At 39.6% G+C, this 26,502-nt stretch overlaps 1 protein-coding gene across 3 annotated transcripts in view; it reads left to right on the top strand.

Annotated features, from left to right (window-relative positions):
• The window catches only part of trappc9 (trafficking protein particle complex subunit 9), a 212,126-nt gene that overhangs the window by 67,291 nt on the left and 118,333 nt on the right, over positions 1-26,502 (top strand). For all 3 annotated transcript variants that reach the window (XM_044171437.1, XM_044171439.1, XM_044171438.1), the window contains 2 exons: positions 7,398-7,550; positions 16,388-16,506. In XM_044171437.1, coding sequence (XP_044027372.1) covers positions 7,398-7,550; positions 16,388-16,506 — 272 coding nt within the window. The remainder of the gene's footprint in view (positions 1-7,397; positions 7,551-16,387; positions 16,507-26,502) is intronic.

Here is a 26,502-nt window from a genome sequence, read left to right as displayed (position 1 = left end):
TTGTAACCTGGTAGTGGCTTTAGACAGGCCACGGTTGAGAGGGCCTCTCTGAAGCCCTCTGCATTTTCTGTGGGAGCTGAATGAATAAAAGATAAAGAGTCACAATAGGAAGACATCTGTGGCAAACAAACAAAACATTACTCTTTCTGCCACAGCACAGCCACCGCCATCTTGACATATGAGATAGGAGCTCAGTTTCTCAAAAATAAATATTTATTCATAAAAACTTTATAGATAACGAAAAACAAACCATTAATACAACAATCTATTGTATCGTATTTGAATAAGAAAAACCATAAACTGAGTTGTCTCTGAATAGCAGACAATAAGCCGCCATCAGACCTTTTGTTCATCACTGCTACCTTATTGCTCTTCTGTGGATATTAACATCAACTCAGCTCAATTGTCCTCTAAAACTCTTATGCACATTAATATCAAATGTCTCATAAGGACAAACCACTTTCCTCTGTGCAGCACATAAAAAACGAAAAGAGGGGATTAATATTGCTTCAGTGATTTTTGTTACCATGAGCAGAGCTGGCTGTCAGCTGTCTGTGCAGTCCTTTCTCATTTGACTACATCAATTTCCTTGTGAACGCTGTTTATTTGTGGTTCCATAGTACTTTTTTGTTGTTGCTTGACATGGCATTGGTCTTTTTGCGCCAGAAAACTCTCCTCCTTTTTCTCTCTATATGGCTATCATTTTCATAAGTAACAAGTAAAGCGAATAGCTTAAATACTGCAGACTTGAATTAAGCAGGAGGATCTTTGACATCAGTTCACATTCCAGTCTTGTTTCAGTCTTTGTCTCAAAAATGTTTGTTAACAATTCTGCTTGTTAGTGCTGGCTTCTTCCTGGTGTATTGCTGTTAGGTGCATATGAAGAGTAGCACACGCACTTTTGCAAGTCTCACGAGATTATCAACCTCTATTATGACATGTATTGGGATGCATGAATGCATCATCTCCTTAAATGGGAATGTCGACTACAAGTTTGAAAATGAGAAAAATCTGATGGAGTTAGAAAGAATTGAGTGTACCAGACCTCAGGAGCCCACTCCTCATCTCTGCTTGAGGCTAGCGGCTCAAGGCTACATTAGCCGCTACTAGAATAACACACCCAAATCTCTGACCGAACTGTAGGCTGCCAAGTTGCTTTGTGGGTATTCTAGGCTCCAGATTTTGAAAAGGAAGAATGCGTGGAACAAAAAAGATATTTCTGGGTCTGCTGCTTCGAATTTGATCCCCTTTTTTCTGGCACTGTTATAGGAGTCCAATGCTTAATCAGTGAAGTACTCTTTTAATACTGCTAAGCATTTCTATTCATATTTTAGTTTTGCAAGGGAAAGGTAAATCCTACCACCAGCTATGAAAAATAGAATAACTTTAAACCTAATTCCACTTAATGGAGACTATTGAGCCCAATATCCCTCTGAATTACGTGCATATTAGATGATTCCACGCCTCACACCCAATGCCAACGTCTGATTTCCATGCAGGAGACCAAAGTTCATGCCCCGTACCCTGTTTTCTCACCATGCTGTCTCCAACAAGAACAAGTTGTCCCGTATTACACACACTGTTCTGTGCAATTCAGATCCTTTACTTAAGTAAAAATACTAATACCACACTGTAAAATACTATTACAAGTAAAAGTCCTGCATTGAAAATGTTACTTAAGTAAAGGTATGTAAGTATTATCAGGAAAATGTACTTTAAGTATTAAGTAAAGGATCTGAATACTTCCACCACTGGAAATGTACACTATATGACAAGCACCAGGAGTTTATCCACCTTTGTTTTTTCCCCCTGGCCTGTATTTGGGACCGGCCATTATTATTATACTATATATACTTTTTGAAGAAAATCCAATATAAAATGTGAGAAATGAATGCTGAAATGCGAGTCTTTCTTTATCCTTTTTGGCCGCTCCAAGCACCGGTACCGCAACTGGATGAATAGACGCGCATCAATATCCAATAACGGCAGCTTGTGACTTGTCCACAGTTATGCTCTGACTTGACTGCACACTTACGGCAATGGCTTTCACGAGTACACCTGGAACTCCCAAACCGCAAGTAAGTCTTTTTCTCTCTGCTGTTGTTTGTTCACATAGAGCCTAAAGTTAGCTAGCTGTCACTATTAGCTAACGTTAGCTCTTGTTCCAGCAGACCTCTGCCAGACCAGCAACGTCAGTTAAAAGTTAACCTTAACCAGCCTGGTTCTATGTGAGAAAACAACAGCAGAGAGAAACAGACTTACTGAGAGTTCCCGGTGAACTTGTGGAAGCTATTGCCGTAGGTTTGTGTTGATGTCAGAGGCTTCGGAGCAGAGAAGAGGAAGGCTGGTTCAGAAGAGTGACGTTTACTTCTTGGTATGCAGATTATATGTAAATCAAGCTCTCCTTGCCACCTCCCCTCAGACCCCTCCGCTCCACACTAAAACAGTGACAGAAAGTTGAAACTGAAAACAAGTGACACTGAAAAAAGTGACATGAAGAAAAAACAGAACATTGTCACTGAAAAACAAACCCAAATGCAAACAATATCCAAATAAAATTAAATCATTTTTAATGTCTGATTTATTTTTTCAGTGAAAATTTTTCGGTGTCCAATACTTATTTCAGTGCCAATACAACTTTTTTTCCAGTACAAATATTTCAATGCCAATGTTTTCTATTTCAGTTCCAGTTTTTTTTTTTCAATGCCAAATTTTCTTTTGCCTCTATGGAGCCACTGTCCTGGCTCCATAGAGGCACACATAATGCGCCCTCTTTGGAAACAAATTTTCCCTTTAGGGACAATTCTATCTATCTATCTATCTATCTGTCTATCTGTCTATCTGTCTGTCTGTCTGTCTGTCTGTCTGTCCTTTCTATCTTTCTGTCTTTTCTTTCTTTCTGTCTTTCTTAACCATACCGTAGTTGCCATGCACAGATATTGTAGCAAGCGACATTTTTAGATACATTGGCATTAAATGTAATGCAATATCGAATGTTTTTGTTTGGCAATAGGGGTGGACTATTGAGTAAACGGTGTGTCCAGCTGGTGATCACACACATACTTAAGATTAAGGTTCTCTGCATTAAATTGTGAAGAACTTGCATTGTTCTTCAATAACAAAATAACTTCAATTAGAGCTAGTATTGCTGCTGATGTAAACACAGATTACCTCAGCAAACCCTGTAAAAAAGATGTAACAATGGGAACATTCACCTGTATTACATTAACTGAGCTTTGCAGGACTGTCACTACTCCTCAACCTCGTTTATTGACCCTGTACCTACAGCATTTTTTAAGCGGGTGTTCAACAGTGTTTCAAGTCATGAAGATTATAAATACATCTCTTCCAACAGCTGTTGTAAAACCCTTACTAAAGAAACCCAACCTAGACAGTAATGCACTGAGCAGCTATAGGCTCATATCATTCATTAGTAAGATACTAGAAAAGGTAGTTTTAGTGCAAATAAACTCCTTTCTTGAAGAAAATAATATCCTGGAGGGACTTCAATCAGGCTTTAGAACATACCACAGCACTGAAACTGCTCTTTGTAAAATAATCTGTGACCTCATACTAAACTCTGAGGCTTAAGTAAGGTCTCAATTCTTGTCCTCTTAGATCTAAGCGCAGCGTTTGATACAATTGACCAGGACATCTTAATCAATCGTCTTGAAAAGTTAATTGGTCTTTCTGACTGTGTGTTAAACTGGTTCAAACATCAAATGGGGAAAGTTTTACTTCAGTCTAGGAGATCATGAGTCTGAGAAACATGACTCTGTTTTGGGGTTGCACAAGGGAGCTGCCTTGGTTCATTACTATTTACACTATACATGCTTCTACTTGGTGACATCATTAGAGAGCACAATGTATGTTTCCATAATTATATGGAACACACACAACTGTACATCTCTGCTGAACCAAATGATGCCGCAGCTATAAACTGCATTACTACTTGTCTTTTGGCAATAAATAAATGGATGAGCAATAATTTCTAATAATTTCTTTTAATAAGTTAAATGAAGACAAAACTGAAATCCTAGTCGGCCCTTAAACAAATAGAGAAACGCTGTTTAATAATCTGGGAGAAATCTGAGGTTGCAGTTCTGGGTGTTATCTTAGATTCAGATCTAAGCTTCAAGTCCCACTTTAACAAGGTGATGAAAACATAATTTTCCCAACTTAATAACATAGCTACAGTACAACCATTTAAAAATCAAAAAGATGCTGAAAAACTGATTCATGCCTTTATTTCAAGCCAACTCGATTACTGTAACACACTTTTTACTGGTCTCCCGGAAAAGAAACACTGACAGACTTCAGCTAATTAAAAACTCTGCAGCTCAGCTATTAACCAGAACCACAAAGAGAGAGCACATTAGTCCAGTTTTAGCTGCTCTGCACTGGCTTCCTGTAACATTTACAATTTATTTTAAGGTCCTCCTCCTTATATACAAAGCCCTTAATGGGCTAGGAACAAGCTACATTGCTAACTCCCTTGTTAAATACTTGCCTTCAAGAACACTGCCATCATTTGCTGCTGGTTTATTGGAGGTTCCCAGCAACAGCCGAAAGAAAATTTGTGATGCAGCCTTTGTCAATTATGCCCCAAAGCTATGCAACACACTACCTATAGATATCAGGGAAGCCAGCTCGCTAAATATTTTTAAAAGAAAGCAAAAAGGTTATCTCTTCACTTTAGCCTTTAACTAGCTTTGACTTTCCTGTTACAGGCCAGAGAGTCTTTTTGCACTGCTGCCCTTCTTTTAAAATGCTGTATTTGACTTAATTTTATCCATTCTATGTATTCTATTTTGTAACTTTATTTTTATTATCATTCAGTGGGTTTGATTTTCCATCTTATGTTATGCATTCTATGTATTCTATTTTCATCTTATTTTTATTATTATTATCAAATGGGTTTTATTTTCGGTCTTATTTTACATGAATTATGGCATTCTATCCCTGTTTTTATGTTCATTCTATGTTTATTTCCATGTGAAGCACTTGGTGCATGTAATTTCTTTATTGTAAAGCACTTTGAGCTGCATTTCTTGTATGAAAGTTGCTATACAAATGAAGTTTATTATTATTATTATTATTATTATTATTATTAAAGGTCAAAGATCATTGTGACCTCAAAACCATAATTAGCCGTTTAAGAATGAATTGGAGGATTCCAGATTTCACACACGTTGACTGAAACAACACAATGAGTAAACAATAACTAGCACAGTACGGGCTTTCCTCTATCTCTTCCATTCTGCCTTCCACTTCCTGTCTCTTTCTGAATTTCGAGCGTCATCGGAATCACTTGACTCCAAACAATGTATTGGGGCGTGCCTAACTAATCGTGATCCTGTGAGTGAATTTCACCTACAGCTCATAGAGATGCTTCGCATCTAAAAATGCCAGGAGAAAACAAAAGCATCACATTTTGTGTAGCTAAACTCCATCTTTACATAGTTATCAAGTACATGTGTACCTGGGGCTGTAATTCTAGTTCCTCATACATCCCCTCTCGATTGTGACTTGTGATTTAGCCATTTGCCTCTGCTTTTCCCAACTTTGTTATTGTGTTTTTTTCCCACAACATTGCGACATACGCATTCAATCACCACTAATCTCTCGAGCCGATTTTTAACAATTGCCATCTCTCATTAAATGTATGGCCTTTGTTGTGTGATATAGTGGCTCTTTTTTCTTAAGGTTAATGTCGAATTTTACAAGAGTAATAATAATGGTCTTTATTCGGCGAGGTGATGTGCCACTGCTGTATGTGTGTGGGGAAACCCTGTAAATTACAGAAGTACACAAATAAACAACAAATACCATCATTGGCTTTCGCTATGAAAAAACGTATCAGTCATAGTGTTTTGTCATATATCTTGCCAAGTATTGGCGATTAACACTTCAGTAAATATGATTGTGGTATAATTATTTTCCATGGCCTGCTTTGGACTGTTTTTGTGAACATTAATTGTATAATATATGACAGTATAGAGGCCAAATGTTTCTCTTTGGTGTTGGGTCTACCTTTAATCCATGCCTACTGTTGACACTGTATTGATTGCGTCATTTGAATACACCCAGAGCCCTTTGTTCCCTAATTACTTTTTGACTTTATGAGAAATTAAATGTTCGCTGGCTCCTAAATTTTTAATGAGTATTTATTTGTAGAACTTTGGTGAGTAACAGTTACACAATACCTCATGCAATTTCTCAGATTAGTCCTGATTTTTTCCTGATCCGGTACATGTTATATGTAACTTACAGCTCTACGGCAATTTCCCTACACTTCATTCAGTCAGAGCCAGAGAGAATGAAATTCTGAAAACCTAGCCTGTGTTCTGAACGGTGTTTGAAATAGAGGTTGTTTCATATCTGCTCTGAAGTAGCGCTGATGTGATTTACATATTGTATTTTCAAGATTAGGAATGTCTCTGGTTAATATTTTAAATAAGGCATGGAAGATTTCTTGACAGTCATTGTGCTGCCATTTCTTGTGAGTCATAGTTTAGTAGTGTGATGATAATAACGTCATCCACAATCCTGGCTGTCTACCTGTTGAATTACAAGGCCTGGTGTTGCATATTTAAGTGAATGACTTGTTTTTTCTTCCCAATCTCATTTCTTTTAAATCATTTCCCCATTGCCTCACTCTCTGCCCCCCTTCTCTTTTTTCTCTCTTTTAATTCACTGCAAGGAGCTCTGAGTTTATGAATATTTAAAGTGGAGCGTTATTCACAAAATCTTTATTTAATGCTGCCTGCATTCACATCCTCTCAGAGGATTTTAAAGGCTTTGGTTATAAATCAAGCAGGGACGTGTAAACTGTTGTTCTTACAGTGAGCTTGCATCGCCCCTTCTGCTGCGCTTCTGTTAAAATCATCCTGCTTGCTGTTCCTGCAATCCCTAAGAGCAGGAATGGTTCACCTGCATAGACAGAATACATGCTTTATTCAGGTGATGTATCATTCATTTGATGCTCCTGGCTGAAGTGGATGCAGCTGAGTCATTCGTCTCAGGTAAAAGGGGTTGGAGGCATCAATTAGGGAGTCAGGTCTAGTGACGAGCAGCCAAAGGACTCGTAGGTATGAGGCCAATCAGCAGCTTTGTTGCTCTGGAAAGCTTATTGCGAAAGAAACATCATAGTACTGGTTTCCTTAGTGATGTGCAAGTGATATTTTCTGCAGTGCAACAGTGCCTTTTTGTTTTCTTTCTCCAAAAATATTTTCATCCTAAAATGTTAACTCAAACTTGGCAAGTCTTTCCATCTTTTCTGGCCATCTTTTATCCCAGCAGGTATTATCACGCTCAGAAATGCCTTATTTATTTTCGAAATCTTTTTTTATTTAATTTGTTTTTAATTTGCCTTTCTCTCCCTTTTGTGTGTGCAGAGAAAGTGTTTGGGGAGTTTCTGAGCTGGGAGCTAGAGGAGGCTTTGTCTCAACTGCCTCTAAAGCCTGGCCAGGCTGTGACACTGACTGTCCGCATCAAAGTCAGGCTGGACTTCTCTGGTCAGGAGAACCTGCTGCAGGACCTCAATGATGGTGAGTGGTCGCAGACTGGCATTTGGAAGTGTAAACCTGCTCAGTAATGCAAGAGCTCATTAAATATAAAAATAGTAATTTTAAATAGGTCCAAAGTAAAACACAACTGTGAAAAGCTCACAGTTTACTTTAAGGGTTTAACATATCTTTAGCTAAGCTAGTGGTGTGGCACTAGGGATGGCAATGTCACTTGGTTGGTTTTATAGTGCTACCAGCAGGTTGACATTGGTGGTTCAGAAGGAAATGTTTTGACAACAATTTGCCATTTATTTTGTACAGACAGACATGTCCCCCTCAGGATGAATGCCCTGACTTTTTATCCAGCTCCATCATCAGGTCAAAATTTGTTCAGTCCTTATGACCAAATATCTGCAAAACTAATGACATTCCCACCAGCCTCAGTTGTACTGTACTTTGTGTTTAGTGCTAATTAGCAAATTAGCAGAAGCATTGCTGTACAGACGTACAACCTCAGAGAGCTGTTAGCATGGCTGTAGACTCTTAGTCTTGTTAACTGATGATTACTTTTTTACTTTTAGTATTTTATGTTGAGTCATATTTTGACCCATCTTAAGCACATCTTGCTCATCTTGACAAATTATTCATTCAGCAATTGCTACAAAGCCAAACAGAACAATTTATTTGTATAGCATTTTGATTAGCCAAAATGAAAAGATAGTGGCTTGGTTGTAAATGTTTATTTGTCTGTATATTCATTGATATGGGTCATAAATTCACAGATTACTTAGCTGACCCATAAATATACCCTCCTATATACTCCTCTCAGTGTAATGCAATAGAATTCAACAGCCTTCAAAATGACCATTAAGTTGAATCAACACTAAAACAAAAACTGAACATTATAACCTTCATGATGGTAGGATTTATTGCAGGGCTGTTGTATTAGACTGCAGTGATTTAGCTAGGCGTGTCTATTAAATTGGCAATTGAGTGCATCTTCCGTATGAAGGCAAATGTTTTTCCTTCATTTGTCTTGAAGTGGATTGTAGTAGAATTGTCACGCTATCTTTTAACTGTCCTGCTGAAGTTATGCACATGTTGGATGCGGAAATTAATGTTAATGTGCCGCTGTACATGGAGCACTCTTTGTGAGGGGTATTCTGGCTGCCTTATTTGAGATTCAACAGTAATAGGATAGAGGTCTCAAGGTCTCTACACCTCCATTTCTCTTCTAGCTGGCTTCCTCACTTCAACTGTTGGATTTCCTCTCTTGTAATTCTTATTCCTGGTTAAAAAAAAAAAATAGTCTGACCTTCTCCCCCACCGTGAAGCTCATTCATTGTGTTCCTTCTCCTGTCTTTCTCGTAGTTCATGCTCAGCCTCCTTTCTTTCCTGTCTTGCTCCCAACCTCTCTACCTGCTTCTTCAAACTGTTGAACCTCTTCACCACAGACTCTATGGGCTGATAAATATTAATGAGTGATCAATATGGACCTGCTCCTGCACCACAGAGACTTTGTGTTTTTGTGTGTGTATGAATATGGATTCAGATGACTGAGAAAGTAAATACATACAACGTTGCATGTTTATCTCAGCCCCAGTTCCACTCTCCTTATGAGGTCATTTAAGTGGTACTGTTTCAGTGTTTTAATTAGCTGAGCAATAATTGGAGCCCTGAATTAAGGAGATAAGACATGGTTCGGTCTAAACAGCAGCTCTGAATTCAGTTATTATGGTGACATTATGGGATGCAGTTTTTGCTAAACACATTTGATGCTATCTACTACTCTAATATGTTAATGAAATCACTTTAATAATGTGTTAATATACTGATGAACTTATTTGCATGAAGCCAGTTGTTTTGCTTTGTTTTCAGTCTGTGCTCCTGTGTGCTGGAAGATTACCAAGTTCTGCCATCTTTGTTAATTAAACTGTGAAATCTTGGTTATTTTGGGCACAAATTATGCTTTCAACAACTGTTCAATTGTATTGCTTAGCCTCCACATATGGTCATGTATAAATTTTAAAGGGACAGTTCACCCCAAAATCAAAAATACATATTTACCTGTAGTGCTATTTATCCATCTAGACTGTTTTGGTGTGAGTTGCACAGTTTTGGAGATATCGGCTGTAGATCGCCAAAAAAATATTAGAAAAACTCAACAGCAATGTCTCTAATCCACAGACCTTGTTGTGAGCTGTTTCATGTAGAAACTATTGATAGAAAGAAAATAGTTCCTAAAGGAATGGTTTAACATTTTGGGACTTTCGCTTATTCGCCTTCTTTCTGAAAGTTAGATTAAAGGATCTATATCTCTCTCATGTCTATATGCTAAATATGAAGCTAGAGCGAGCAGGAGATTAGCTTAGCACAACTCCCCGTAAAACTACTAATCGTAATGATTTTTACTTTTCAGTTTGTGTATGAATTAAAAGAAGATGATATAACGTGTTGAAATGTAGGTGTTGGCAGATTTTTTAAACTTTGAACAGATTGCTAGCTGTTTCCCCTACTTCCAGTCTTTAGCCAACTTCAGCCAATATGGAAAGTCTGAAAATGATTGTGAATATGTGGATGCATATGAATGAATTTCTCCACATTGCCCAGGTGAAAGGATCTACAGTACATACACACTCTCTTTCTGTCTCTGTTTCTCTTTTACACCTTCTCTTTTTCCAGCTCCACAGCATGATGATAGGTGATAGCTCACACAGTGTGTGTCTCTCTGATGTGTATGCTGCTGGTACATTGTGTTAACATCAGCACTCTATATTAAATATAACTGTAAGATTAGATGTCTAACAGCCCTCATATGACCAAGGTTTAGCTTTTACTGTTGGTCATGCTATACTGAAGGTGGGCATTAGTTTGTACCTGATTAACAACTGTCAGAATGTTGAGAGTGAGATTACCTATCATCAGTCGAATTGTTCACTAATTATGTGCTATTTATTGATCAGCCTGTATTTACATGCACTTTGTGGAGAGAGTCAATCCATCAGCCTTAACTGTGATGTTGCCTGGCAGTGCTGCACTCGATGTCCTTTGTGTTTCAGCTGAGGCAGAAGGGGCAAATCCGACAAGGCCACATAAAACAGTGCAGAGGGAGCATTCAAAACAGGCAGAGCCACATTGATTTATCCTCAGACAAGTTTATCCCTCACTTTGAGTCCGGCTCGAGACCACGCCACCATAACTCAGGATCAGATGGCAGTGATGTCATCACTCAGGACTAATGGGCCTTGACTTACAGCAAGCTTTATCGTGTTAAAGTGTTGTACCTAATGACAGTGCTACTGCCTATATTAATGTTGTGGTTGCCTTTGAAGATTGCACCATGTACCGCAGTAAATGTCTGAATCAACAACCAAGTAAGAAGTCACCAGAAACACATTATACCAAATAATAATGGAGAGGAACATGCATTCAGAAACTCTGTTGAAATTCATAAGGGAAAGGGAGTTGCTGTCTTAGTGTTTTCTCATTGTTTGTCCTCAGTCGACATCAATGAGAGAATGTATGGCTGTCCTACTTATGTAGTCAGTTTTAACTTTCAACTCAAGCTAGCAGCCCCCAAGAACACTTTTTAAAGTAATAACCTGTGACATGTTCATGTTAGATTTGTTTTACTTTTTTCTGTTGTCAAGTGATACCACACAGCTGTAATTCAACCTATACCCATTTCAAGAAAGGTTTTTTATTTGCCGTTCTAAGTATTTGGAGTCTGGTAGGTATTTTCTCGAAGGGAAAAAAATCCTTGTAGCAAATACGGCCGCGTATCGACCCGTAGAACTCTTTTGGTATTGACCAAATTAGTCCATAGTACTTGTTACGGACAGACCAACCCGGAGACACTGGTAAGGAGATTTCGAGAGTTTATTGATTACAGAGATAAATAGAGAGTCTATAGGAGTAGAGAAGATACCGTCCCTTGTATCACTGACGGTGGTGGAGTGCAGGAGCTGGATAGCTGAACACGAGGCGACGGGAACGGGAGCCACACACACTGGAGACAGAAGACACTCTGGAGCCGGGTGAGAACTGCTACCCATAGAAAACTGGAGTCGAGTTAGAGGTTCGTAGCGCTGGATGGCTGTGATCAAGAAGTAACGTCGTAGGAGAGTCCGAGGTTAACTGAAGGTAGGAGGCGTAGCTCTGTCCTTCTAGCGAACGAGACCGGACACTGACTGAGGTGAAGAGTGGAGATTTATAGTGGAGAGGAGTGGCTAATTGCAACCAGGTGTGTGCTGAGTCACAGGTGCAGGTGATTAGTATTCAGGTGAGGAGGAGCGGTGTGGCTGAGATGAGGTGGAGCCTGGCGTGTCTGTGACAGTACTAAGTGTTGAAAACAGTGAAGTACTGAAAGCTGGCATTGATTGTCTGGTCAAATTTGTAATCTTATTTACAAATTCTTTGATCAGGAACTTCTTGATTTAATTTAAAGACCCCATTTGTACTCAGACCGCTCAAATTTAATGGTGGTGTTATAGTGGTGATGCACAGTATTTTAATCCTCATACAATCAACTCTGTAATCAAGACAACTGTCTTGATGACGTGAATGTTTGCAAGTCGTTAATATGGGAATCTTTTCCCATCTCTGCCATCAATCCCAAATGACGTCTTTGAGTGTGGCTGAAACAACTAGAATTGTAGCATTTATCTTATCCCTGATCAGTTCAACCACTGAATGATCTCTCTGTGGGTGAGGGAGTGGCTTGAATGAGAGCCGGTGAAGACGATAAAACGTTTGCCTCGCACGTAGTCCGTCCATGGGAGTCATCCATGGGTTTGGGTTAGGTTGTGGATAGTTGTTGGTTGTAACTCGTTGTTGTTAAAGCTGAACTACTGAAGTGCACGTTATTCTTTTTTGGGGGTTTTATGCAGTTACCAAACCGCTCCAGGTGCATTACCACCACCCTCTGGCCTGGAGTAGGACTGACCCTGACTTGCATGTACAGTAGTTAACAGAAATGCATGTGGCTAAGTGTTAACAAAAGTGTACCTAATTGCATCTGGATTTTATCTGTTTATCTGTTCATATTTGTATTTCTCCAAATCAGGTATCACAAAATGTATTGTTTTGTTATCGACACTAGAAATTCAGGTGTCATATTTGCAATAGTAATTTCAAATGATACCCTGCTTTAGCAGCAAAGGCAATGACGTTCTTCAGTTTGTTCGAAATAAAGAGAAGCAGTGATAGCCACCATGGTCACCATCTGCTAAACAGACAAAGATTGCAACCTACAGAAGCCTAAGTAAACCTAATTAACAGAAAAGGCAGGACAATTCAGACAAAAAGCACAATGGTGACTGCTTATCACAAGTGATTTTGGTGGTGGAAATGGTTTCAGACAATGTGTGGATTGGAAGTACTGAGGCCTGTATGTTATTGAACAATACAATACATTGGTAGCTGTAAAATGAAAAAGTTTATAGAAGAAAATGAATAGCTATTGTATAGTTTACTCAAGTTAAACTCCATGTGAATCTCTGCATGCCAGACATTTGTTAAGCAGTTGTTTATTTCCAGACCGACTAGAATGGCTTTCTGTAATGACGGTAATCATTTGTTCAGATCTTTGTATATTACCTAACAGATTTCTGCCCATCATGTAGCCCCATTCCTCTCCCTTTCACTGTAAGACTGATAGAAGTGTAGTGATGTTCTTAAAGTTTCAGTGTTGTGTGTCAGCTCAGAATAACCGTGTGGTTTTGTAGGAGGCACTGTAAGTTTGTATCTTTTTTGGTTATTGTTTGAATTGGATTAACGGTGTATTTGATGTCCATAAATAACACAAAGCTACAGCATCTACAGTAGTGTTTTTACTCACATCATCTTCATTTGATATTGTACACAGGGGCATAGCACAGAATTCTGTCCCTGTACATACGCATTCTGCATGGGCCCTTCCCCGCATCCATGGCTATTCATTCTAGTATCTTTGTGGGCCCTCCTCACATGAGGGCCCTATATACTCAGTCCCCTTTATCCCCCCCAATCCTACGCACCTGATTGTACATGTTAAATGAAGCTCAGGTCAAGCAGTGTTTAGTGTTTGATTTGTATTTTCCATTCTCATGATTCTCTCCCTTGAACAGGATATTGAACAGAGTTTTTAATGTTTACACTGCAACAAGTCATATTGTCCATATTTATTAGATATATCTATCTTCCAGGAAAAAAGGTTGTAAATGTGAGCACAGTTGACACTGTAAAGATCCACTGTATCTCATGAGCCTTCAGATCTGTGGGAAAAATGTTACAATTATTCCAGAAGTGACACTCCCAATCTTTGCTCTACCTGAACTCAGGCAGTGAGGTGGCCACTGATAGAAATGCTGAGTTCACCCGATTCTCCCCGAGGCCGTTAGACAGAGAACTAGACAGATACTGATTGGAAGGAGGGTGTAAAGGAGGGGGTGATTGTGAGCAATGCCATCGTCAATCACGCCGCCCATTACTCACACAGTCTCAGTGCCACAAGACACAACGAGTCATGTGTACTTCCTGAAACAGAGCGCATACAATAGTGAAGGATGAAGTTCATAAAGTCTTAAAGCGTTATCTGTATTTTTGGTTCTTTCTTTTTTTGCCACTCCGAGTCTATGTCCAGATGCATATCTAATCTGTTTAACAGCAGGATATAAAGAATGAGGCAATAAGAAGAGATGGTGCTCACCAGAGCAGTGACAGCAATCGCTAAGGACAAGCTTCACACAGTTAAGATGCCTAAACACTGTGTGATTTTGGTTTGTCCCAGACAAAACTTGACAATCGTGAGGGAAATGTGGTGAAATTCTTGGTTGTTAATCAAAAACAATGGTTCTACTGCGAGACATGTCCACGGGACACGGGACCACAGCCGGTTTAGAGCTGCGCTGACCGAAGATGGCCTGCTCTATAATTCCAACAGTGTCAGAAATTTAGGACAAAAGTCTCACAGTGGGACTTTTGAAACCACCAAACCACCAAACCAACCAACCAACCAACCAACACCATACGGCATGAAATGCCCCTTAGTTACCTCCACTGAAGAGAGAACCAGAGCTTTATTTAAGACAGACAGCACAACACATGCAGGGGTATGCAGACCCTGAAGCATCTGTGTATTCAAGCAGACTGTTGTTACTTATTTGATAAAAGAAAAATGCAATGAGTGTTCGCTCTACTTATATGTAAATTTCTGGGGCTTTGTTCCTGGCTTGGAGCACCCTAAAGAAATTGATGAGGCTTAATATAAGGGAGTGAGTAGAGCCTATGGTTTTCTGTAGTTTGCCTATTATAGGAGACACACTTTTATTTCTAATTTCCCGTTTTACGATTTATTATTTTACTAAGTAATCTCCCTGTTTTCTGATCTACTCCAGTGTGCTGTATTAATTTGCTGTTCCTGCTGTTTGCTGTTAATACAAACTCAACTCTTCCTCTGTGTTTACCTGTTATGGTTTAGCATAATCCACATTTTCACTGCATTAATTCAATCAGTACAACAACATATTCATTCCATACACACCAGTCTGTTGCTCTGACTTTTTATTTTTAACAGAAATATTCTTCCAACTGGTTCAATTTGACCAATCTTGCATGAGATTATTATAGAGTTTGATAGTCTGTGAATATGTCTATCTGTCTATCGTGAACCCAATAGCCTGAGCTGCTGCAAAGGCCAGTAATTTCCCCTCTCTTTGGGGAAATTGCAGGGCTTTGCATTCCACTGACGTCAGAGAACGATATGATTCCTTTGACGTCAGAGAGTGGGCTCTGGGGGTCATTTTTGAGTATTGTCTGAGTGGGATGAAAGCAGCAGCCCCTGTGGTGGTGCCTAACGCAGCTGCTGATAGTGCAGCTGCTCCTGTGTCCACACTGCTTCTCTCAAGGTCACAAATATAAAATCATTCATTTATTCTTCACATGCTTACAGTAGCACCATGAACCCTATGATCTCAGATTTTCTATCATTTTACAATATTCAAAACCTTTAGGGCAATTACTGTACCATAAGTGGAAAACAAATAGGATATTTTCTAAATAACAAGACAAAATGAACATAGTATATTGAGATAAAGTACATTGATATAATTAGTACATCGTATTAATTATCAAGTAAGTGTACATTGCCATAAATACCCATATATGGTCCACCAAAATGACTATAAAGGTGAATCAACACCTCTCTAAACATAACCTTCATGAAGATTCATTGCAGAGCTAGAGTGCCTTAGTTTCGGTTTGCTCAAAGTCACAGAGACTCCAGTGAAAACTGTTGTCCGTGAGGGTGTGGGGACAGCTATGTTTACCACAAAAGATTCAGTGGTTGTATGAGCTCATAATTCATATTCATATTAAATATTTTGGCAGTAAAAAATGACCCGGGTAGGCAGTGGACGAAACCACATAATTACATAATAAACCAATGGCCCTTTGGAAATAACTGCCGGAAATGCTAACATTTTGTGTTTTAAGGGAAGGGGTGCGATCATACATTAAAACATTGACTTGCTGGCTAAATTAATATGCATGTATTCCTACCTTTTGATCAAAAGCAACAAGTCTGGGCCTGTTTCATGGGGATCGTCAAGTTATTGTGAGGAACATGGCCCTTCTGGGAAATGTAGCAAATCACTAACTAAACAAGAGATGGATGATGGAGAGGAAAAGTGAATATATTAAAAAAGTAATTAAAACAATTTATCACAAAATAGCTCCAGTAAAACATTGTAATACATCACAGACTGTTGATAACAATGTGAGACTGTTTAATCTGATGCTCTGCTAGCCACTGTTGATAGCCTTGTCTCTATACTCTGGTCATTTTTGTTGTTTTTTTTTTGTTTTTTTGCTGACTGTGTAATGCCATGGTGTCTTTTCAGATGGGATCAGTGTGACAGGCCTGCCAATCTCCAGTCCACTGCGCCAAGTCCTCAAACCAAGGTCCGAGACCAAGCCTGTCAGCAGTGAGTCCGGCAAGGCAGAGTACAGCCATATTAAGGTGAATAAATATTAGTCTGTGTAAAGTGCATAAAAAACAAGCCCTATTGTTTTTCTTGACTTGTAGCAATGAAAATGCATTTTCAACCTTTTATGCAGATAATGAATATCTCAGGTTGGAATATTTAACCCACTCACTCTGGATCTTTCTCTCTCTCTCTCTTCACACAGTCTGTACAGTTTGTGCATGTCTTTGCAAAAGATGAGGTGAAACTATAGCATTATTTACTACCAAACTACAGCTTTTGGGATACGCCTATAGAAAGCACACTGAGTTTATGAGTGTCTCACCTCAGCTGCAGATGCATTGCTCTTTGAATCAGGACCCAGAGCTCCAACAGGTATAGAACTGAGAGCAAACTATTTGCAGGGTTTTTGTGTGAAACTGCAAAGAGTACAAACGGGAAGAATAGAAAGTGTGACAGGGAAGGAAAAGAGGCTAGATGGAGACAGGCAGAAGAGAATGCGCTAGATTGAGCTGATCAGCAGGGGAGAAGGTTTTGTTGAGGACTTGTGGATGTTCAAGGGGCAGAAATGGGCGGGCTGACCAGGTCTACCTGCTGAGGGTCATTTGTAGCACAACAGCCACACCACCTGCAAGTGTGGTGGCTGCATCGTCTTAACTTTTAAAAACTAGAAGAGCCCCTTTCTCTCCTCTGTGAATCATCAGGAGAGAAAACCACATTGATGTCTAATGTTCAGCTGTGCTGCCAAACAAAGTAAACTTTTCTTACTTTCTTTAGAAAAGTTTGACAGGATGATGACTAATGGTAGAGAAAATACAGGAGAATGTCTCTTGTTCATGGTCAAAGAAGGCTTAGTCAGTGACAACTTTTTACATAAAACAGTTTTAATCCGAACATGGAGAAATAATGACCTTATGTTCCAGAAAATCATGTTACCAATCCACATCAACATCAAGAGCGCAGATTTCCTACTGCAAGATATTAGCATACAAAGATATGACTATCCTTTATCCTAACCCAAAGATTCTGTTGTACTGTAGGGCTGTAACATAAAATCACAAAAATATTTGTTCTCGGATTTAAACCAGAAGTGGGCAGGCAAGTGGAAAGTTGTTAGAAATCGTCTAGATTTCTTTGTTAAATTGTTTTCTTCTACTATTTATACTTCTCATTTGTATTTGTAAGTTTAACTGCCAACAAAATATACAAAATAAAAATTTTCCAAAAATTGATCAAACAATAAAACGTAATTTGTATTTGAACCCTACCTTAAATGTGTATGTATGTAAGGAGGCCTAGATGAAATTGAAGTTGGTCTGAAACGTCTCTGATTAAAATGAGAAAGCTATTGACTAAAATTGGGCCACAGTAGCTCATTGGTTCATATCCCAATTTTTTTTTTAAAGGAAGTTGTGTATGTAATGGGAGGATGCCCAGGTGAAAATAAAGTTTTGAAGTGTCTATGAAAGAAATGAGAAAGCTATTGGCAAAAATCTGAAAAGCTCTCTTGGCCTTTTGGCATTCACCTTTGAGGCGGTCCCTAATCAGCTTGTCACTCCACTCTAAACACTGTGTGTGTGATGTATGTATGGCAAAAAGTATTTGTTTACATCACTACTATACTGACTACAAATCCTCCACATGCTGCACAGTAACACTGCGGGTAAAAAGCATACTTCATATCCCTTTGGATTTATTATATAACTTGTTAGATATCCAATACCTATGCAGTACGGAAAAAAGAACCAGCCATTGTTAAAGGTAAGCTGGGCATTTTAATCAGTGGTTAGGCTTATTAGAGGCAGGGCTTGACTGGCAGCTCAGAGTTTCATAGCAGAATATTGTGTTGGAACCATGGTTAAAGCAAAGCCAATTACATAATGGGCTCTTGTCCTGCTAGAAGTCTGCTTGAAAGCCGGTTGTGAGGATGTGAGCTCCTTCTCCTTTCATTTTGTCGACGTGCTGTTGGCCATACAGTAGACACCAGTGTGATTCATTTCACTGTGTGCTCAACAAAAGCTTGTGCACTGATTTGCCTGTATACTGTAGTAAATTTATTCTGGGTTTCCAGCTGCATGACTCATTGCCGTTATGGGCTGTATTGTTTTCAGCAAATTGACTCAAACCCACAGCACCCAGCAAGCACTTGACACATGCTGACGTACAAGGGGTGGCCGGGTACAACATTGTTTGATGTAAACCCAAGCCAGGTTATGCAATACAATATGTCTGATGTGGTTTGTCCATAGAAAAAATTTAAACTTGGAAAAAGTTTTAACTGATATGAGGAAGACTCTTTGGTTTGTTGCCATAAAATGATACAGGTAACATCTTTGGACAATATCACAACTTTAATTTGGCACTTTATTTACACAGGATTTCATTATTTGTGCAGGTGTTATTTTGGCCTAGACTTTTATTATTCCAAATGTAATTACAGTAACTATTAGATGTTTTCTGGCAGCCCAGCATCCCTAGCAATTACACCTACTGTATAATGGACGATTCTGCACCTCAGGATTTACGCTGAATGAAGTTTGCCTTTTATATAGCAGGGTGGAAAGTAAGGGTGCTTTCACACCTAACCTGTTTGCTTTGGTTCAAACGAACTCTGGTCTGTTTAGTTCAGTTTTGTTTAGTGTGAAAGCTGTCAATCAAACTCTGGTGCAGACTTAACAACCAGACTGAAAAGGACGGTCTCGATCCACTTCCAAGTGGATTCTGCTGTGGTTCATTGGAGGTCTGAAAGCAAAACGGACCAACCACAAGATTTCACGAGAGTAGATCTGTGATTTTAGCATGAATTCAAAAGTTAAACAACTATTAAATCCATCGGCTGATCAGTAACATTCAAGGAAGCGATCCTTTAAGCAGTCTGTATAAGAAATGTATATAACCATAGTAACACATATGCGTGGTAGCATGTGAGTGCAGGTGTTAAAACAAAGTGTGTTATTGTGATTGTGTCTCCTCAGTGTATTTTAGCAGTTCCTCAATAAAAAAGTGAGTGAAACAGCAGGCACACAGTAACTATCTTCCTGTAATGTTACAGTACAAGACTCTCATTTGTCCCGTTTCTACCTGTTTGTCATTATTTATGCAAGGTCCAGGTGCAGTCTCAACTATTTCTTGGTGAACTCTTGGTGACACCAGAGAAGAAAAACAAACACATAAGACGTGTTCAAGTGCCGCATGACTTGCTGTCCATCAGCAGAATTAAATTTTCTCGTGTGGGTTCACGTAGTGCTGATGATACAGGATGACGGTCACCGAAGCTGCCTAATCAATAAGTTACCTGTCAGTCTGTATGTCTTCATGTTTACTCCTCTTTGTTTGCTTGTTTGTAAAAACCCAGTATGTACATGAACCATACTAAGACTAAAGGCAACAATCATACATTTTTGTGAACCAACTAAACCAGAAACGAGGGGAAACAGGTTTGACAGCACCCTAAGGGAGTAGGGGTCAGGGTGGGAGTTTGGCATGTAGCATGTCAGACTGTCTTTTTATTAATCATAGCCATTACCTTACCTTAACCATACCAGTTGTCATGCACTGATATTGTAGAAAGCAAGAATTCTAAAAACTTTGGCATTGGAAGTAAAAAATGTGGTCACTGAACGCAATCTGCCTTTTTTACAGATTCGTCCAATATCGACGTTCCTGTGTAGCGATATGGTTGCAATGCCAGCAATGCCTTTCTTCCATATTTCTTCATTATCTTACTTGTCTGTATTCTCTTTCTGTGTTGGTGGACACAGCAGCAACCCACATTTATTGCAAAGCAATGAAAAAAAAGTTTTTCACAATATGGAACCTTTAAAAACTGCCTTCATCCTTAGACAGTCTTCTAACAGGCCGATCGCCCTGATCCTGTTACAGTCTGTAACAGGAAGTGCTGATACGTTGCTTGAAGACATCGCTGTGAACTTTTCTAGCCCTCGTATTGCTAACTTTTTGAGCTATGTCTCTGCATATGTTAGTGCTTTTTTGAATAGGCATACTGCTAGTGTCTTGATTTGTCAGTGTGTGTGTGTGCGTGCGTGTGTGATAGAATGAGAGAGAATTTATATTAGCTGCTAATAACTGTTTTTGGCCGGGAGGATGGATGGACAGATGCACCGGAAATTGAAAACCTTCTAGCCAAACTGGCTAGCAGTGAAGCAGGGTGTTCCCTGCATATCTAAATATTACATGTGCCAATTAATTTTGAAATTGGCTTTTTTTTGACTGCTTAAACAAAATTTGGCCATTTTTATTGCTCAGGCTTCAGTTTCTACATACCTTTTCTATATATTGTTTCTATATATGCTATGCATGTATGATCTGTGAGTACCTATGCACTATTTTGGCACTGGCATTGCTTGGCATGTATACATGAGCTTGTAGACTATGAGTAAGTGCAATCAATCATGACTGATCTGTAATCAGCACTGGAGGAGTCAACATGTTTATCTCACTGACCTTTCATCACTCAATCTAAGCACCCGTTTTTCAATCCTCCCACCAAATTGCGAATTCCTGTGGGCTTGAAAAATGTGAATGCTGTCAAGGTGGGATGAATCCACCTCAGGTGAAGGAGGTCTGGCTGTTCAGACGCATTGGTTTTGCCAATTATTTACACATTTTCAATGACTCATCCCCTAGGAGAGTAAGGGCACTTCCACAACTTGGTTTCTTTGACACTGTCAATTGCTCCTCTCACACCATCACCACAGCTTTATGTCGTATTCCACATGCCTGTCTTCAGTGGGAGCACATCATCTCTTCAGGCTCTGTTATGGTTTGATTGTGTGTGCAAAGAGTGCTGTGCCTTTGTTACATCTACAAAGTTCTGCTGTGATCGTCCCCATTGGAGTATCTGTGAACGTGACTGAACCAACAGCAGATGAGTTCTATAGAGATTTGGACCCCCAACTCCATCTGCTGGGGATTTATGTGAGGGGTGACTTGAGTGACAGACTTGGAGTATGAGAAAAGAAGGGGAAACAATAATCCACCCTTTTGATTACCCATGAGTCACTGTAATGCTGGCCGGTGTGCAGTCCTGCTCATTCACTTAGCCTTCCTGTGAACCTATCTTCACCGGACAGATGTCATCGAGGACATTTCAATTGGAGCTGTGATACTGAAATAGGCTGGCCCCTCACACACGCCCAGTGATTATCTTCAAAACACCAAATGCTCCAAAGCTGCATCCACTGCTGTTTTACTATCCTGTTCATAATGCCACGTTATTGCAATACAGAGATTGCTGTTACAACGTGGATGTATGTGTTCCTCTGAGGCTGGAGAGCAAACAGTGTGAGAGAGAGAGAGAGAGAGAGAGAGAGAGAGAGAGAGAGAGAGAGAGAGAGAGAGGAGGCTGTTGCTGGGCTTCCACCTGGCAGCATCAGGGGTCTTAGAGTGCACACTTTTCTATATGACGTGCACATCTTAACCCAGCCAAATATGAAATGAAATAGTCCCATTTCAGGTGGTCATTTGTAAGATATGACTGCAGTGGACACTGCAGAGAGAGGGACAGTGACTCTCAAAGTGGGTTTCAGAAAAGTCCGGAAAAATAGAGGAATAGTTACATTTTCTTGAAATTATTTGGCATATATTTAGAGCTGAATTTAGCAGCTAACAATAAGCTAAAAGATGTTAAAACAATGAAGAGCTGAGAGAAACTAAGTTTGATGATAAAACATTGTGAGTTTGTTCCATTTGATCCATTGTTAATATAAAAATATTGACGAGTGCAGCTTTAAATAATCAATCATAAATTATTAAGATCCCTATTACATGATGGCAAGCTGGTCCCAGCTTAATTTCAGCTCTCATAATGATTATTTTAGCAGCTCCCCTTTAAAAATCTTTTAGGAAGGATTCTGCTTCAATATTTTGTCCGCATGGGAAAAACCAAGCCAAATTTGATTCTTTTTGGTTACCTTTTGTGTTGGATAACACAACGCAAAGTTGTTGTGTTATGATTTGAAAAAGGTTTTATTTGTTTTCATATTGCCGGTAAACACAAGTCACTGTATATATGCCAAGATATTAACCTTAAACATGCAGGCGAGTAGGAAAATTAGATCACACTTCAGAAAAGCTGATGTAAGCATTTTCTTAACAATACGTCTGTGGTTGTGTGCAATGAGAAAGAAACCGGCCCTCCAGGCTAGACATGCTGCCACACACACACACTCTCACACACACACACACACACACACACACACAGACAGAGTGAGGGGTGTAGTTGGGGGGTTGTTGGGGTGGGCAGAGCTTCTTCAGGGCTAATCAAATCCAGTGGAGACAGAGCCAGAGTCGGCTGCCTGCCTGCCAGCCAGCCTGCCTGCTATTTTTAGAAGCCCAGCCCTGCTGATGGCAGTTCAGCTCTCTTAACGGATACAGATCCCAGCTCGTGATACAGATATTTATAACTGCCACAGCTGTCTGCCCAAGTGTAAAATTCCAGCTGAACAACCAAATGATTTTCTTTTTCTTGGCTCGGGATTTAAACTGCTCCTTCTTTTCTCCCTCTTTTGGCTTGTTCACCACCAACTTTCTGTTCAGTTGTATGTAATTTTGAATGTGAGTATTGGTTTTTGAAAGCTGATCTTTATTAATTAGCTGCTGATTCATTACCTGTGGAAGAACAAAGTGGCCGGGGTTATTTCCATTGGTACAGAGTCCAGAAGATTCATGTTTCCGTTTATTTTTGTTATAGTTGCTTTAGTTATTAAGACTTGTAGTTGTTGTGAGACAATGGAGCACACAATTTCACAATAAAGTCTTACATTTTTTTTCATAATTTTCCTACCTAAATCTGAGGTAATTACTGAGCATATTTACATGTACATTTGTACAGTGATAATAATTGAGATATAATGTTTTTGTATGGAATGTAGAGTAACTTGATTATTCATATCCCTCATGATTATAGCATAATCTATAATAATTCATAATTCATTTCTGCATTGTTTCTGCCGGCATGTCTTCTCGACATCCCAGTCATTTCAGTATGGACTAAGTCATGTCAGTGGTTTAGGGTGGAACCACTTTGTCTTATGGCTATTTTCTGTTGGATGTGGCTTCTTCATCTTTTCTCCATCAGTAGCTCCATCAGCAAAGTGTACCAGCGTCAGAGCTCCATCTCATCATGAACGCTTCATATTTTTAAGTGAACTCATTGTCGTGATTAGGATTGAAATAACTAGAGAGAAACTGAAGGGGAACTTTGTGTGTGTTTGTGTGTTCTAGAGAAATAGATGGGTAGAAGGAAGATTCATCCCAATTGAGATGAAAATCGTTTACTCCCGAAACAGTTATCTTTGGCCACTATCTGTCAATCTGTATGTCTATTTTTAGATTTTGGCGTCAGGTCTTGGAAAGTTTTCTAGCTCTGAGTGTCTTCATTTTGCCTGGAGGTGGCTGCGGAGAGGAGAGATAGGGACTGTGAGATAATTAAGACTAATCAAAAGGCATAATCATCATCAGGAACACACACACAGAAAACTAACACACCCCGCATTGCCACAGTAGCCGGCTGTTTGCCAACATTTTTATTCCTACAAGCCTTTTAATCTCTTTGAGTGCTTAATTTACCTGTCCGCAATACTCAGTCCGCACTGATTGAAGTTTGAAGCTACAGCTGCAAACCACAGCTGTGCCCCTCCCGCCTTCACTTTTTCCAGTTTATCTGTATATGGCTGCCTGTTGTCTTCAGGCTACAACAACATCCCTTGTGCCTCGTTGACAGATGACAGGAGGAAACGTGTGAGGAGAAATAAAAAGATGCATGGGGTTTGTGGTGGGGGATGTGTTACTGAGGAGCTGATTCTGGTATGGTATTGCGGACATTCTCTGCTTGTGCTCGAGTCACATATGAGAAGGTACTCGATGCATCCTCCGTCTCCATGGACGCTGCATCTGCTTCCATTCCTCGTCCTCTCCAACAGAGATGCAGCAAGGCCTGCTGCTGGCTCTTTCATGCCCTAGGTAGTAGTTCAATAAGCCCAAATGTAATTACTTGCTTGATTCTTTCTCAAGCAGGGTTGTCATTACACTCACGATAATACAGTGTATAATTCACTCTACTTCTTTCTGCAAAACTCACGCAAATGTTGAGTGATACGATTGGCATGTGAGGCTTTTATTTTCCTTATGATTATGTTGCTCCTCAAATTAAACCTTTATGATTTGCTCATATGAGGACTGCTAATATTTGAGTAAACTGTGAGAGGGTGTGCTTTATTTCCTGTGAGAGTCAGCAAACCTGCAGGCCCGCCTTGCAGTTGGCATTAGCGTTGACGTTAGCGTTGGCAGCAAGTCAGCATGCCACTTTATCTGAACTTTTTAGACTGTAGTTGCAACAGGCATGGGGCACGTCACCCCTCATTTAGTGTTTAGCTCCTGCATCCGGGATGTACTCATATACAAGAGACAGAGAAGAAAAGTCAGCGCTGCGCATCTCGTCCCTGATGACCTGTCACTGCTCCGTCAATGCTAACACTGTGATGTGACACTGCAGGTTTCCTGTCTGTAACTGATGGCCAAATTATCTGGTCCATTAAGACTCTAAACCCAGGGATAATCAATAGATAAACCGATAATGAAAATACAGTAATTGTTAGTTGCAACCTTACCGGTAATACATTGGTGGACTCACCATAGTCAGACAAGCTTGAATAAACATAAACACCATAACAAACAGTTACCACAAATGAATGGAGAAATCTACAACATAGTTTGGGATTAGGATCATGGTTGATTTTCCAATATATTTGAACAAATTGTATTCATTCTCATTTATTTTACTTGTGTTTTTTTTTTTTTTTAAATAGTGACACCCCTATTCTGTAAAGGTTAGGTCACAAGTCAAAATGTATTCTATAAACAGAAAAATGAACTCCTACAGTGATTAGAGTTAGTTTGCCCTCTCTCTGCTCAAAGACTTAGGGCCCTTTCACATACCTTGTCTGGTTTGAACTGGACTTTTCCACGGTCCAGACCAAACAGCCAAATTGAGCCATGGCTCGGTTCGTTCGTAGTTTGAAATTCTTTTTTTTTTTTTTTGGGGGGGTGGTTCGGACTTTCAGACCAATTACAGGAAGTTCTGGCAGGCTATCGTCAGAACCGGAAAAGGGAAAAACAACGAAACAAAAGGAAATGAGCTATGGTAGCACACGGGGAGAGGAGGAGACCAAATTATTAGTTATTATTATTATTATTATTATAGCGGTAACAAAATGCATCTGTTCATTCTTTTTTCTCTATTTATTTAACCTGCGGTAGAAGGCTCCCCATTGAATTGACAACATGCCAACGTCAGACATACAACTGTCTGCAAACCAATCATTTGCAAGATTAGGGAGACGCAGGTCACGTAGGTGATGATGACAGGACGCAGATATGTCATATATAATTCTTTAGTGCGCTTGCATAATGGCATTGTGAAACCAAAGCTAACTGGATCAAACCTTGGTTCGGACTTTCAGGTGTGAAAATGCCCTTAATGTTCTTTACACAAGTCCAAAAATATCAAGGAGCAGCAAGACCTACAGTGATCGAGTAAATGAGCCTTAGTGTAAAATTCAGTCCCACCCCCAGACGGTCATGATAATGTTCTGTTTGTTGGCTTCTCTCTGTGTGTGTGTGTGTGTGTGTGTGTGTGTGTGTGTGTGTGTGTGTGTGTGTCTGGAATTGCTGGTGTATGCAAGCCTGGCGGGTGAAATTAGTAGAGAATCAAGCATTTCATCATGCTTACTGGACTTGAATCCATGTGTGAAATCCAGTGAGCCAGGCCAAGTGTGGCTCCATTTGCTGCTGCACTCAATGACTGAACCAGTGTCAGTCAGACCACCTTCACCTGCACTACAGTCACCCTGGACAGGATGTTCATATACCTGCATGTTTCACCATCCAGCACACCGGCTTTTTCATTTGACATGTCATTATTGGCGATTTTTATGTGTGTGTGTGTTTGTATGTGTATCTAAGTGTAGTAAAAAAAAATGTGTGTGTGTATGTGTCGCCATGCAATTTAT

This window comes from Siniperca chuatsi, linkage group LG17 (assembly GCF_020085105.1).
Source record: "Siniperca chuatsi isolate FFG_IHB_CAS linkage group LG17, ASM2008510v1, whole genome shotgun sequence".
Lineage (NCBI taxonomy): Eukaryota > Metazoa > Chordata > Actinopteri > Centrarchiformes > Sinipercidae > Siniperca > Siniperca chuatsi.
Note: the sequence above shows the minus strand (reverse complement) of the source record. Positions and strands in the feature narration are given on the sequence as shown.